The 16,407-nt window shown below is 36.9% G+C and overlaps 1 protein-coding gene across 1 annotated transcript in view; it reads left to right on the forward strand.

Moving 5' to 3' along the window:
- Positions 1-16,407, forward strand: part of LOC138625234 (protein unc-13 homolog B-like) — a 140,951-nt gene that overhangs the window by 118,421 nt on the left and 6,123 nt on the right. Inside the window, exons 35-48 of the mRNA XM_069706015.1 lie at positions 1,346-1,366; positions 1,905-1,943; positions 3,870-3,902; positions 4,039-4,053; positions 4,193-4,222; positions 6,825-6,839; positions 6,953-6,973; positions 8,182-8,208; positions 8,479-8,499; positions 9,375-9,395; positions 11,839-11,865; positions 14,060-14,148; positions 14,540-14,677; positions 15,799-15,922. Of these exons, the coding sequence (XP_069562116.1) occupies positions 1,346-1,366; positions 1,905-1,943; positions 3,870-3,902; positions 4,039-4,053; positions 4,193-4,222; positions 6,825-6,839; positions 6,953-6,973; positions 8,182-8,208; positions 8,479-8,499; positions 9,375-9,395; positions 11,839-11,865; positions 14,060-14,148; positions 14,540-14,677; positions 15,799-15,922 (621 nt within the window). The remainder of the gene's footprint in view (positions 1-1,345; positions 1,367-1,904; positions 1,944-3,869; positions 3,903-4,038; positions 4,054-4,192; positions 4,223-6,824; positions 6,840-6,952; positions 6,974-8,181; positions 8,209-8,478; positions 8,500-9,374; positions 9,396-11,838; positions 11,866-14,059; positions 14,149-14,539; positions 14,678-15,798; positions 15,923-16,407) is intronic.

Below are 16,407 nucleotides of genomic sequence, written 5' to 3' on the forward strand. Positions count from 1 at the left end.
GTGTAAATTGCCCTAACCTTTAGTGCATAAATGATGCAGTGTCACACTCTGTGGTCTTGCACGGCTGGCTTAATTACTAAACAAAATGAGTAGATAAAAAAGTTTTGGAATTGTATGTGTATTTTAATTGTAATTCATTTGGAGTTCATTTGTAGCCTTTTATGTTTTATGGCTGAGATTGGCTACTGCATCATGACAGATTTGTATTCAACTAAGTAGAGTCAGATACAATTTTTATGAGTAACTGAATTGGAAAGTTGAATTATAAAAAAAATATTTTTTTAATTATTAATGTAAGTGAGATCAAATACGTAGGACATCCACCAAACCTGTCTGGGGGATTTTGGATAGGTCTGTTCATGTGTGCTCTTGCCCACTGACACCACAAAAAAAATAGCTCTGCCCCAGCTGGCCCTGACGTAGACCTGGTCGAAGCTGGCAGAGAGGCAACACGTAATATTTACACAAAAATTGCATTGAGCTGGTGCATTTTCAATGACCCTTGTTGCACCGTTCTGCCCATCTCGGTACTGCCGGGTTCATGTTGATCTATGAAAATTGCAAATCGTCGCAAGCGCACAACAAAGTCCTCTTGGGCCGCATTAAAATACTAATGCATGTCTATATACTTAGTGGTATGTGAAAGCCATGCACTAGTATAGCACAGAGTCACATATGTGGCTCAGACACAGTCAGGTACTATAGATTGGAGGTTTTTTTAAAAATACCAAAATCTTCCCTCTGTTCAAAGTGTTTTCAAGCAGAAATTGCAAGAAAACATAAAATGGGTGTTCACACCTGTTGTGCACACCTACGGTCATGTGTAGCAGAAATTGGCAACATTTACAGTATTTCAAATGATTCAAAGATACAGAGGATCAGACAACAGTTTAAAATATGTCTAGTGGAGAAAAATGCTCTGATACTATTTGAAACACAAAAATTCCCAATCAAACCTATTTCCCAGTATTGTTTGAGTAAAAAGATTTAGGTCACCTCACCATCTTCCAGGTGTGACCTAATTACTCCATTAGAATCATTTTATGTGAAGCAGCAGAGTCTAATTTCATATAGATGCAGAAATCTTGTTTTCTTTCTTCTCAACCTGACTTGACTTTTTTCTGAAGTGGACATGTTGGACAAAGGATTCAATTTAGAAAATGAGTACAACGGTTATGATACAATGGCTTTGAACTTTTTGTAAAAAATAACGTAAAAAATTCTGTTTGATGGTGAAGGTGCAGCAGGAGTTCAACATAAAGGTGAAACTTCATAGTGATCATGCGTGTACATAATTATTAAGTAAAGTAAGAGTGAGACAGAGTGTGTGTATTTCTCTCTACAGTTCACTGCTGAGGAGGAGAGGGTACGTTTTAGTCTCTTTGTTTTTTGCCCCCGCTCCCGCTCTTTCCCCTGTTGCTCCTCAAATAAACTCCCCTTGCTCTGCTAGACTATTGCTCATAGCTTCAGTTCTCTTTGGTGTGATAATAGTCTAGAAACACTGTTCAGGTTAACGTTTGCTAAGCTACTTTGAAGTGTCCAGTGTTAGAGGTTAAATGCGATGATGTTGAAGTCATGTGTTTAGGTTTTCTTTGTTTTTTTTCTGAATGTAAAGTGCAGTAGAGTTTTAGTGCCTATGGTGGGCAATTGCAACAATCAGTTCAGCAAACCAAAAACCTACCCTGAACCTCTTGCCAATTTACAAACCTTTTTCCACCCAGTAGTGTGTGTCTATTTCTAGGCTGATCCTATCTTACTCAAAAGTAAGAGATCAACTAGAAATCCTACTCCTTCCTCCTAGACACCCAGTTTTTATTCCCAGAAATAAACAGTTTTCTCATTTTATCTGATGTAATTTATGTAAAAAAATAAATCATTTTTCCACTGCTGCTTCTTCCCAAAAGCTGGAGAATGAGGAGGAACCTGACAATTGTGATGAGGAGGTGGGTTGACTTGGATCTCAAACTTTAGTGTTCAGTTTGGACAAAATTAATTTACAGTGGTTTTAGACTGTTATGACTTGTTACACACATTAATACCACATAAAGGAATGATGTCTGCTTTTTATTTCATTATTGTGGCTGACTCCCATCGATGATGGCCAAGTCCAAAATATTTTCTGTTAGAAAAGGTTCTTTATTTTAGGTTAGAGTTCCTGAAATCTGAGGTGATTTCAAAAGATCCAGTCATTTTTCTCTTCATTGACCAGTTTCTTTTATTTTCAAATCGCAAAGAATAGCTTAAAGTATGTGGACACCTAATCATTCCACTGATATGTTATATAATTCCCAAATCATGGGCATTCTAAGTTTGGGGCACCACCTCTAAGAGGAACAAACAGTAGATTAAATAAACTAATTTGATAAGTCTAAGATATGAAGCCATAACTTAAATTGATCTCTGTCATCTACATTAAGGGAATATACAGGACAATAACATTAAGAATGTTTGGGGGTGGGGGCCATGCAGAGGATTTGGCATGTGACTTGTCAGTTTTATCATCTGAAAGATACTGAATGTGTTCAGGGTGACTTTTCACATTTCTTCCTTTGTTTCAGTGGGAATAACTTTCCTACAAAGTTTAGGTTTGGTATATGGAGTTTATACCAGAAAATGTTCTACTCACTTTCCAGCATTAATAAAAAATACATAACAAAACTTAACACATAATATAGGAATTAACATTGATATTACTGTAAAAGAATAAGAACAAAACAGAAAATCATTCACATTAACCATACAAACAGTGGTTTAATAACAGAAAGTCATTCTTCAAACTAAAAGAATGGGCTAACTAAATATAATAAGAAAAGATCACAGGTTGAATGAAATTTAGAAATATTTGAAATGGCTGAAGTTTACATAGTGATTTTTAAGTCAATTTGGAGTTGTAATACCAGGGTGAGTTCTCTGTGGAGTCAGCAAACAGGTCTCTGTCAAATGATGCTGTTATTGATTCCGTTAATCATCAAGGTGAGAGTTTTATTTTGCGAATGGTCCACGAGATCTCCTGGTCTGTAGACAAAATGTGACTGTACTTGTCCCTGGGTATGAACTGTGTCCACTACACTTACACAAGAATTTTGTATTCTGGCTAGAATGATTTGAGTTGGGTTTTTTTTTTTTTTTTTTCAAGTCAATCCTAATATTATAATAATACAACAAATAATTATATAATAGGTCAAATAAAATGCACACCTTACAGAAAACGACTTAAAAAAAATATTAACATGATTTCATAGGAATGCCATAAATTATCATAACAGGTACAAGGTAAAAATATGGCTTGCCCATTTAACCAATCTGCCACCTGCTGCCAGAATAATGCATTGACTCGACAGTACCAAAATATAGGCATGATGTCCCTCACCTCATATCTGATTTTAAAATAATTTGTTAGCAAAGTTAATAAGTGTGTGATGTTGTGACGGTACATTAGAATTCTACATGTTCATTCCTGTTGAAAAAAAATTATTATTACAGTGTGATATTATCGTGGACAAAAGGAAGTAGGCTGACTTATTCATAAAGTATGACGTTTTTTAGGACGAGAACTTATTCTCGTAGTAACCAAAATCATCTGAAATTACTGTCATTCAAAGTTGGAGTAACTCACAAGCAAAATGATTCATTATCATAAATTCCTGTTTCATTTAATTAATTGTTCAATGGACGTCAGCATCTGATGCTGAAACCTACAAAACACTTGCCATTTCCTGACTAAACCTCAGTAGAGCAATAATTTTGTATTCTTTATCATTTCTTTATGTATTTGTTTTCTTTTTCTCTTTAATAATTTCACCTATAATTTTCTTTTTCCTTCATTTTATTGAATTTGTTTTTTTTTATTCCTGTGCAATCCTCATCAGCCCATCTCTGACAATGAAGGGGAGGATGACATGGTGGGTAGGCTGCGCCAGCAAATACTAACAGTAAAACAGCATAAATCACTTTTAATTTAGCTAATTCACCTTGTTTTTATCATTTAATATAACTACCTTTTTTTGGTTCACTGGATACAATCTTTATTGCTACCAGTCACAGGAGTCCAAGGTGAGGGAAGGTTTTTGGGTCATTACTACTGCAAACACTTTCATTTAATTGAATTTCTTTAAATGTCCTTTATCTTTTTTTCTAATTATTCTGTCTCATTTGACCTTGGTTTCTTATTGTTTTGTTTTGTCAAAACCAGTCTGGCTGTTCAGACTCAGAGGGATCAGAGGTAAGAGGGAAAGTGCAAAAGTATTCTCTTGTTCAATATTTGTATTGTTATTCACCAATAACAATGTTCAGGTGAACATTTTTTAAACTTCAGAGGGAACCCCCCTGCTTCCCAACACAATCTCAATATAGTATTATACCGAACAACATTCTTTGCTGCATTATCTAATTCCAAAGTACAGATGCCTGGGTTTAATGTTGACCTGCATCCGAGCCTATCATCAATTTTCCTTTTGACATTATATACTTGGGAAACATGTTTTCAGGACCAGTAAACCAGTTGTTTTTTCAGCTTTGGGAGAAATTTCTGATCATATAAATACAAATATATACATATATTGACTATCTACGATCACGGACCAGATATACACACATTTACAGCTGCAGACTAAAGCAGACTCCCACCTCTAGTGAGGGCTGAATAGACAAGACAGTGGCCTGCCAGATAATGGAATTGGATAGTGCACAAAAAAGTTGGGATGCTGTGTAAAATGTAAATACAAAACAGAATGCGATGATTTGCAAATCACGTAACCCATATTTAATTGAAAGTAGAACAAAGGCGGCATATCAAATGTTGAAACTGAAAATTGTTTATTGTTTTATGAAATGTATATGCCTATTTTGAATTTCATGGCAGCAAAAAATTTCCGAGAAGTTGTGACAGGGGTAGCAGAAGACTGGTTTAAAAATGTAAATTAGCTATGTGGGACATTGAAAGTTGTTTTGATGCAAAATTCCTTAAAGACTTCATTCATAAATGAGAAGCACACCAACATTCTTAATGACTTTTAGAAGAACACCCAGGTGGAAGTTCCAGTGCTTTTTAAAGTTGTCATTTACAAGCTGTTTTGTTTATTTTGAGCTCAGATCATAAATTACCTCAAGTTACAGTGAATTTCAATTCAAAATTTTTAAAGTATGTCTGATAACAATAATCAAATGTCAATAAGAACACTGACACCGGTTTTGCTTGTTGTAACTGGCCATTGACATTCCTTCTCTTATGCATTATGTGTAAAAATACATGAACGGCTTATCTGAGGTTAACATAAGCTTCAATTGTCTAACAGTGGTACAATGTTGCCTCCCAGCAAGAAGGTTCTGGGTTTCAACGTGCTGGTCACCTGGGGTTTTTCTGTGTCGTGTTCGCATGTCCTCCCTGTGATCTGACTTTCTTCCACAGTCCAAATGTATGCCTCTTAGGTAGACTGGTGTACCTAAATTGACCATTGGAGTGACTGTGTGCATGAATGATTGTATGTCTTTCTGTGTTAGCCCTGTGATGGGCTGTTTACCTTGCCTTTGCTTAAGTTAGCTGGGATAGTCTCCAACACCCCACCCAGTGACCCTAGTTGATATAGATGATGGATGGAGGGACATATTCCAACTTTACAATCATCCTCGTGTAGTATCTCCTTGTGAGATTTTGTCCTAAAAAATACATATAAAGATATACTGTACCTGTCAAATTTGGACAACTGGAGCCTAAGATAGACACTGGAATGCATTTTACACAGAGAGAATGCGGATTTTCTAATTAATGCTCGAACAGCTGGCAGTGGCATTATTTTTGCACTGAAATCCTGGCTATGTAAGTGTTCTTGGACTCTATGTAAATTTGTCACCTTTTGATTCTTGTATCATCCCACTGTACATTTTTAAGCTATGAAGTTTTGGAAAATGATTGATTTCATAGCTTCCCTGTGAAAAACCTTGCAAAAATGTCCAGTTCTGAGTGCTGTTCTTGCTCTCCCTGCCCTGTCCTTTTCCATTTGCTCTCCCTGCCCTGTCCTTTTCCATTTGCTCTCCCTGCCCTGTCCTTTTCCATTTGCTCTCCCTGCCCTGTCCTTTTCCATTTGCCTTGCCCAAACTTGCACTGTTCACTCTCAGGTTGACAACAAAGAGAAGGAAAAAAAGGTTGGTTGGTCAGGGCCAGTGACCACTTGTTGATGCATTTGAAATGAGACCTTGTGTCATGTGTCATGCTGTATTTGTCAACTGAACTCAGCTGTGAGTTGTTGTTTTTATTCCCATAACTTTGGCAACCTAAATGTTTTAAAAAGGTCTTAAAGAAAAAAATGTCAGCTAAAATTTTAAGAATGCTCCAAGGATGTGTACTCATTCAAATATTGTTCCTGTAAGGTGACATGTTTAATCAGACAGTTTTACATGATAAACTGAAATATTCTTAAGAAATTACAGCTGTGTTTGGTGAATTTGACTGTAAATAGAATTTAACTTTGTGTCTATGTTGTGCTAAAAGCATGTTTACCATTCGTAGGGTGGTAAACAGCCATTCTAGTAGGATGGTCCTCAGCCTATGATTGTAAGGAGGAGCAGGAGAATGGTCTGGTTTCTTTACAATGTGTTGGTTCCTCTAATATTTCTAAAACTAACCTCTTCGCTCCTGCTGACAAACATTTTAGAGCTGACTGAAATCACCCACACATGGTTGACCAAATGCCATTGAACATCCGTAAGAGTGTCTTGAGTGTGATTGTGTTACGTGTTCATGTTTACTTCTTCTCCATACCTTCTATTTATTTTGTCTTTTCCTTTTTAAATATATTTTGGTTTTTGTTTCTCTCTTTGTTCAAAAGCTTGACAGGGAAAAGGTGAGCCATAATTTGACATTATTTGACAGTATTGGATGCTGTTTTTTTTTTTTCATTTACTCACATTTATGTCATTTGTCTTTTTCTTTGTTTTTGATTTCATGTCTCTCTAGTCTGGGTCCAAGAAGGAAAAGGTGTGTTTGGAACAAAGCTGTGTGCATTGCAAACTTTTTTTAAGCATTCTGAAATGTGTGTGTGTCTATGAATGGATGTCTGTATGCTTGTGTGTGGTTGTTTACCCTGATCTTTCTCCCCATGTGTATCCTTAAAAAAGCCAAATTACTATGACCTAATCCTAAACTTTAAAGCGGCCTGTGAGAATGCCTGCCTGACAACGTGTTTTCATTCCTAATTTTTTTTTTTTTTTTTAAAGCCGTTCGTGTCTCTTATAGGCATCTGCCCAAGATGCCTCTTGGCATCTGTATGTGTGCCACGCACCCTGGGTGTTGTGCCCCCTCAGCGTCTCATATAGATGCACAAGCTGCGCACGCCTGCGTCTTATGTAGACGCACAATGTGCTTTATGTGTACCTATCAAAAATTAAGTCATGGTTTTGGATACGTGACACCGTCGACACTTGGTTAGAGTGAGGTACAAAATCTACTTGGTTAGTGTTAGAAAAAGATCATGGTTTGGGTTACTTATGAGAAATCCACATCAACTTTTGCCTTATCATGAAATTGAACATTAGTCTCCTAAGTGAAAGTCCTATATTTGTTCCATCCAAGCACCCACAAAATGTTCCCCATATGTCCTTCTCCCCCTTTGTACTTCATCACATGAGCTGTCTCAACCCGCTTTGCCATGGTGCATAACCCACAAAGTACTTTGTGTATGTCTTGGGCTCCAAGGCCACTTTGTGGATTTTCTGACACCAACACTTTCTTTCATTAATTAAGAGTTGTTCTCATTCTCCTGTAATATATCTTGAAGCTTCAACTCTTGAACATTGTGTTTTCTTTACCTCCAGTCCTTTATATCTACATAGGGAGCAGGTCCACTATGTTTCACCGCTATGTTTCTACAGTAGCCTGAAGTAAACAAACCGAACACTTGCTTTAGAAAGGGCCACTATAGGTTCTCTGACACACTTGGAAGGGGAGGGTGAGGTGAGGGCTATTCAGTTGGCTGCACTCTGCAACCTCACTCCAAAATGTACTTAATCCCACAAACTGCTCCTTCAATGTGAATAATTTCCTGTTGGAGCTAAAGGTCAACAGGGGAAAAGTGCTACAATGAATGTGTCTTTTTAAAAGTCAGTATGTGAATTATGTTGCGTGTGGATGTGTGTGTTTATACCAGTGTGTGTGGCACAAATTCACTCACAAATGTGTCCTTACAGGCTGAAAAGAAAGACAAAGAGAAGCAGGTTGGTTTATTTGTAATCACTTTACTTACTTTCTGCCTTAAGGCTTTGGCTTTGCTAAGATCTATTCCTTCACACTAATTTATAAAGAGTTGCTCTCATTCTCCTGTAATATATCATGAACCTTTAAACTTTTCAGTCTTAATCATCATTTTCATTTATTGACTGAATGCCACTTAAAACATTGATATTCAGTCAATGTTTTGAAAAATGCTTGAATATTTAACGTGCAAGGAAAGGAATGACTATTTCCGTTCTTGTCTTTTCCCAAAGGAGGACACAAAGAGCAAAGAGGTGGGTGTTTGAGATATAGATGATAATTCTTATTTTAGAAATTTTGTGAACAACCAGTGCTGGCATGTATAGGGATTTGCAAAACTTGGAATCTTCAGTGGCAACCCTGTTTAAAGGTCCTACATTATGCATTCTCAAGTTTGCACTACTTTTTACATTTGTATAAATGTTTGATGTCCTGCTTAATTTTACTAATCATTAATTTGGACATACTGTAAAAGTGTTAAGAGCCCTGTCAAACTTGAAAGAGGAAACTTGACATTAAAACCAGCAGACTTCAAAACCACCATTCGAACTAAAGAGTATTACAAAAACTTTTTTACTTTAACACAAAATGGGTAAAAACGTGATCTACAACAATTTATAACAGTTGAAGCTAATGCTTAAGAATAGTTCCTGCAGCTTATCAACATCAGCCATTTTTGAGGGTATTGTTCATCAGCTGGTGGAAATTAAGCAAATTAGCAGCAACTTTAGTTTTCTTTAGTTTTGACTGTATTTGTATGTGTTTATGTGTGTGTATATGTGCCCCATGGGATGAGTATGAGGCCCAATAGGAGCTGACTCTGTCAATAGCTCTGTTGTCCCTTTTGACTCTGACTTTTGCAAAAATCCAATGAAAAAAATCATTCCGATTAGCCTCTACACTTAAATTAGCCGAGGTACCGCAACTTTATTCAATTTGGGCAAGTTTTAAAAGTGTCATTTGGTTCTTATGTCGGTTGTTAGAGATCATTTAGACTGTTTTCAACAAAGTGCTTGGCTGATAATTTCCTTTGTATGTGTTAAAGCAGGAAACACTCGGAAAAAGGATGAAAAACGTGGCTTTAAGGGCAGTTGTCTAATAATTGAATTTTTTTTTTTGTTCTCATCAGTCAAAGGAAGAATTAAACAAGGTTTGTTTATCATGTCCACTTTTCCTCCGCAGACCTTTTTGTCTCTGCTGTACCTTATAAATGCAATGCCTGAAATTAAACAATACATATCCATGTTTACAGTTATCTTGCAAGACTTTTTTTTTTTTTTTTTCACAAGACACTACCTGCAAAATTAATGTTCCAGGTAGTGTCTTGTGGGGGGAAAAAAAACCAGAATCCATCCAGTCAACTCTGTCAGATGTGAGCAGACTAAAAGTGTGTGCATTTCATATCAGTAGCATTGAAGCGTTTCAGACATGGAATTTGATATGAAACAAGCATTGGCCAGTACTGTGGTGACTAAAGGAAAACATCACTCTTTTAATACGTGCAGAATGCAGTTTGGCATAGTTTTGCGGAAATAAGCAATGCATTCCCTGAAAAAGACCTTATCTGGATGGCATCATATTCAATTCAATTCAATTCAACTTTATTTGTATAGCGCCAAATCACAACATAGGTTATTTCATGGCACTTGACACATTAAAGTCCTTACAGCAAGACTTTACAATATTATACAGAGAAACCCAACAATTCAACAATTCCCACATAAGCTAGGAGGGAAAAAAAACTCCTCTTTAAGGGAGAAAAACCTCCAACAGAGGGAAGGAAAAACTCCCTCTTAACAGGAAGAAACCTCCGACAGAACCAGGCTCAGGGTTGGGCGGCCATCTGCCTTGACCGGTCGGGGTGAGAGGAGAGCAGAGAGAGAAAAGGACAGCATAGAGATACAAGACATGAACTGTTGGTGGAGACGACAAGCGCAGGGCAGAGACATATTGTAACAGCCTGGGTGACATGTTAGGTTAACTGTTCAAAATGTTAGTGTTCATTCTTGTGTTGCTGTATTTAGATAAGCTGTGAGACCTGTCAGTCATCCCTGTACCTATGACAGTGAACAGGGTGGGACAGCCGCCTGTAATTGGCCAGGAGCCAAAGGGGGGGATGGGTCCTGTTGCTCCTCGCTTGTTGTGAGAGTAGTTCAACTGTGTGTGTGAGGAAGACATGCTGTGTAGAGCTACCGGTAAGAATTAGCCAGAACGTTGGCGTACAGCCCACAGTAGCCTGCGTATTGTTACAAATAAAGTTCCAGAAAACCGAGTACCGTTCGGTGGCTTCTTTAAGCATATGTTGCTGGATGACATCATATGTTGCTCCAAAAACGTATATATCTATATAAAATGTTTCAGCATTAATGGTCCATTCCCAGGTGTGTAAGCTACCCATGCCATGTGCAATAATGCATCCCTACACCAAATTACAACTGCTGGCTTTTGAACTGTATGCTGATCACAAGCTGGATGGTCAGTGTCCATGATTTAGAAAAAGAATTCTACATTTTTTTGATTTGTCAAACCACAGGACACTTTTCCACTTTCCTGAGTCCATCTTAAATGGGCTTAATCATCGTTGTTTCTGGATCCTGATTATAGTTTCTTATTTGCATGGTAGACTTTTAACCTGTGTTTGTGTTTGCAGCGATGAACTGTGTGCACAGGCAATGGTTATTGGAAGCTATTTTCAGCCCATGCAGTGATTTACACTACAGAATCGAGGCTGTTTTTAATGAAGTGCCACCTGAGGGCCATCCAATATTGGTTTACGGCCTTTCTCTTCTCTCTCTGAATGTTTTAATGATATTGTGAACCAAATTCTTTGAAATTTTACATTCAGGAATAATATTTTTAGATTGTTACAGTCATTGCCCACACAGTCTTTCTCATAGTGCTGAACCCCTCCCCATTTTCTCTGCTGAGACTCTGCCCCTCTGGGATGCTCTTTTTATACCTGGTCATGTTGGTTAGTTGTTAGATGTTCAACCAGGTGTTTCTAGTAGCATGACAAATGTTTTCCAGTGTTTTGTTGATCCTGTCCGAACTGTTTTTAAATGTATTGCTGGCATAAAATTCAAAATTAGCACATATTTTCTTCTCAGTTTCAACATTTGACAAGTTGTCTTTAATCTATTTTAAATCAAATTTGGGTTTACATGATTTCAAAATCATTGCATTCTGTTTTTATTCACATTTTACACAGCTGTCCAACTTTTTTGGAAGCAGGGTTGTATTTGATCATTGATTGTATGAGTTGCCAAATGATGAAGGCAGCAGCAATACCATAGCGGACAGCAACGAAACATTGGACTGGGAGGTGTCACATTCCCCTTTAGTGTTGTTACATCCCAATAAAACAAAGGCAGGAAACAAAACGCTTTTATTAAAATCATCCACTCACCATTCCCCAATCCAGCAGACATTTTGAGATAAAACACACCCAATCCTCATACTAGTTTTACCAGCAGTATACCATATAGCCTGTGTCTGTGTAGTTTCCCTTTTCATATTAATCATCAATGTTGAGTAATTTTTTTTTAAAACTTTTTTGTCTTTTTCTTGTTTTTCCTTTCTGTTTTTGCGGTAAGACTGAAGCCACTGCTGTCACAAAGAAGGTACAGTTGGGTGATCAAGAAAAATAACAGTTCGCCAAACACTTATTACCTGTAAAGGACACTTCTAATTTCAGGCTATAATTCTAGTGAGGAGAGTGTATAGGGAGGCTTGAGGGAACTTTTCTTCTTGAGAGCAATTTTCCTCGTTCGTTTACCCTCCCAAAATTCGGAAGAATTCCAAGTTAACTAAGAAACACATTAATACATATCCCATATTGAGTTTATGATATTTTTTTGTTTTCAAATGTGTGATGCTGGAGGCCATATAATTGAAATAAAACCTCTTTAATTAAAAAAAAAAAAAAAAAAAAGTAAATGATTAATTTAGCATAATGTAGCACGATGCGTTTCTTTTTAACCTTGGAGGGAAAATTTTGGTGCCAGTCAGACATAACACAGCTAAGAGGGTCAAAACACACAATGCCATACAAAAATACAGTATTCCTTTACAGGTTAAATTGTGCAATGTTCTTCATAAAATAGGATAACATTCTCTAAAAATGTTTTAAGAAAGTTACCCCAAACATTTGTATAATGTTTTTAAGGCAAATTATCTTGCTCTAAAATAATACCATTCTGTGACCATAAAAAGAAGCTTGCAATTGAAAACATTAAAATAATTAGGGTGCAATGTTCTGACAATTTTATGTGTCAACATTGATATTTTAAGACAAAATATTTTTAGAAGGATTTTAGAGATAAATGTTTAAGTTGTCTCACAGTACCAGTCTCATCAGAGGACAAATGTGTCATTTCAAATTTGAATTGCACTGCACATTACATTGCAAAGATTCAGGCACATTGGCATTTTTCTACAACACAAGGGCCTTTTTTCTGCACTTGCACTGAGTTGCAATTTTTGTGGATCATAGTGAACCTGGCTGCACTGAAGTACGTGGAACGGTGCAACAGCCGGAGGGTTAGTAATTTTGGTGTCAATTTTGAGATGAACTCGCACCTTGTCTAAGCTCAGCTGGTGCAGCGGTATTTTGTGGTTTCAGTGGACAAGAACGCACATGAACAGACCTTTCCAAAATATCACAGACATGTTTGGTGGACGTCCTATGTATTTAATCCCTCTTACATAAATCATTTAAACAAGATTGTTCAGATTTGGTCAGTCATGCAAAAAATTAAGCTGACGCTTGTCTTTTGAATCACATGTGAATCAGGCAGTTTACGTGCACCATAACGCAGTAACCAATCTCAGCTATAAAATATAAAAGGCACTAATTACGCATAAAGTGGTAACAATTCAAAAGCCTTTTAATATTCCCATCGGCCAGCCTAGCCAGCTGGGCAAGGCCAAGGAGAGTGACCCTGAATCATTTATGCACAAAATGTTAGAGCAATGGCAATGGAAACCATTTAATTAATGACTGAAAGGTAAGTTTCCAGTAGTTGATTTCACTACTTTGGATGAGTAATATTTAATTTAATTTGATATTTAATTAATTCTGGTGTTTGGCATCTATAAGAAACATTTTTACTTATTATTATTATTATTATTTTATTTTATTATTTTGTCTTATGTCATGCAACCACTTCCTACACTGGGCAGCGGTTCTGGGCTGTGACACACCACGTCTATTTCCACCACTGCACCCCAATTGCACCTGCATTTGTGTTTACCAAAACACCAAACAAGTTGGCCACACCTGCTTGCGCTCCACCTAGATGGACGAAAATAGGGCCCTCATGAATATTTCAGTTGGAAACACTTGTATCAACATGTTACAATTCCTTTTGTAACCACACTTTATGATATGTAAATACATGAATCTTGTTCACATTGCACATTAAACTAATATTTGATATATTTTAAAAATCTGTTAATCAGGTTTAAGATAGTTATTCACAGATTGTAATGCATGCTAACTGAGGTATATTTAAGTATTGTGGGGATGTTTTTTTTAATTGGTAATTGTTTATAATGTGAAATTTGAGGGGAGATATGCTATAAAAAAAAATTTTAAAAGAGGGATCTCCAAATACAAGAAAAAAAAAATCGAAATCACTAAATCTGTCTTCAGATGAATAGAATTCCCCCCAGCTGAAATATTACAGGGCTAGAATGCTCCTAATTAACATTTGGGGTTTTGGGGAGTTTTAGCAGTAAAATGTTGGCTTTTTAAAGGCTTGAAAAAACCTGCTACATCTCTCTTCTCTTGTTCTATTAATGTGTGCATTGTAGCTGGATAGTGAGGCGGCTGACATCCTCAATGAGCTGCAGGTGAAGCTCAGCACCATCCTGGACAACTTCAGCACCATGTTTGCCAAGAGGTAACACACACGCACACCCATTTGTACTTCTGTCTGTTGTGAGGACACCCATTGAGAAAATTCATTCCTTAACTCCTTACTGTGACCGTCACATATATATAAATATCCCCAAAACTTTCCCTGACTCAGAAAGAAAGTCTAAACCCTCAAACAGAAGTTGTATCATTAAGTGGGGACTGGCCAAAATATCCTCTCTTTCTACAAATGTCACCTCTAAGGTCTTCAGAATTATGTTAATGTTAACAAAGGTAGATGCACAGGTTCAAATGCGCACACACAAACGCACACACACACACTCGCATACACATAGAGTATTCTTTAAATGACTGAGGAACAAGCCTCTGCCAGCCTTGCAGAAGTTCACCTAACTCTCCGCCTCCTCTCCCTTCAGTTTCCAGCCTCGTATGAATAGCTGCATGCGTCAGATGGCTGAGATCCTCCTCCAGATGAAAGGCCCCCCCAACCACAACACTGCAGAGGCAGATGCTGACACTATGCTGAGACCCCTCATGGAGTTCCTGGATGGGAAGTAAGTAGAGGCATAACACAAACAGTTGGCTCCTGTTGTAAGGTAAAGTACAACAGAACTGTTGTACACAGCAGTGGATCTAAAACTCAGAATGCAAATTGTTGTAACTCATGACACCATTAATTTAATGAATTGGGTATTTCTTCCTTCCAAATGATTTTTACTTTACTTGGGTCAAAATCTAACCAGTTTTGGTATTTTTAGCACCACAGTATACTTTAACTTTACCCAGTACTTGTGAGAACCACCCAAGACAAGAGATTGTTTTGACCCAATATTAGTGTTTTGGTATATCTATATTACAAAAAAAATGGTATGGTAGGTTACAAAATGTTACCAGAAACGCTAGCTCTTTTTAAACTTACCTTTCACACTTTGGTATTAAAAGGTTGTATGTGTGTCTATTGCAGTTTTGAATGTCATATGCACATTATTTTGTACACCTTAAATTTGTGACTCATAAAACCACAGCTTCTTCACAGGGTCAAAATAGCCAAATTGTCATTTACGACTTAGTCTGGGCAAAAGCGACTTTTTGAAACTGGGGTAAAGGTTGTATATTAACCCAAACCAGATCATTTTGTTACTCTGTGTTTTTTCAGTGTATAAATACTGAAAAACACTCAGAAAATAATTCATCCTAAATGAGTCTCTAAAGTCCTGTCTGTTGCCAATGGGCAATTATTTGAAGATGTTGCAATCATTACCAGGGTTAAAAGTAATGTATTCATTTTACAATCGTTAAAAACTTTCCTTGGTTCCTTTGGAGGAGCCTATGAAAACTAAAAATTGAAGCAAAACATAGTTGACAATCAACTCTCTGAATAAATTAGTACTAAAACATAAGAGGAATGAACATTGTAATGATTGATTGCAGGAGTAAAAATGTTTTTTAGGTGTAAATCACACTCTTAAACCATTATGTTGTTTTATCGTGTTACTGTTTATGTTTCTTAGCTTTTTGTAGTGTAACCATGTTCACTCTTTTGTACAGCAATCAGGTCACTAATTAAAAAAAGAAAGTATGTTATGGAAGAACTAGTGAACTGGTAAAAAAAAAAATTACATTTGTACCAAAAACATTGTAGCTTACATTTTAAATGTGTTTGTTTGTGATTCAGTCTCAGTATTTTTGCTGACACCTGTGAGAAGACGGTGCTGAAGAGGATCTTGAAGGATCTTTGGAAAATCGTCCTAAGCAGCCTGGAGAAGACCATCGTCCTGCCTCAGAGCAATGACAGCCTGGTAACAACAACCATAACCCTAACTACCAAAACGACACGCCTTACGCTAACCTTGACCCTGAGCTAACCCTAATTGCAGAAAAAAGTACTCCAAAATAATAAAAAATACTCCAACATTTTGTATTGCATATAACAATCCTGGAAGATTTGGTACCAACATTACCCACAATGCACCCGGCATAAAGTCCCATATTGCAATATATCAGTTAAGGTCAATTAATGTATAAAACTGGTCTTCACAAAGATAGAATAAGAGCATGTTTACAGGCCAATGAAGAACATGAGGTGATGAGAGGAATACAGTGTTCCACATTCCTTGTTTGTTTTCTTATAAAAAAAAAAAAAAAAAAAGTCCTGGTCAACACAACAGCTGTTTTATATACTGATGAGAGTAGTTAGAGGACAGTGAAAGAGATTGAAATACACACTTGTGGTGTATGATCATGGTCATAGCTAATATCTCAGTACCCGAGGCAGTGTTCTGAT

This window comes from Brachyistius frenatus, unplaced genomic scaffold (genome assembly GCF_029030835.1).
Source record: "Brachyistius frenatus isolate BFR_SWC_R1_liver_20210118 unplaced genomic scaffold, ASM2903083v1 Contig_60, whole genome shotgun sequence".
Taxonomy (NCBI): domain Eukaryota; kingdom Metazoa; phylum Chordata; class Actinopteri; family Embiotocidae; genus Brachyistius; species Brachyistius frenatus.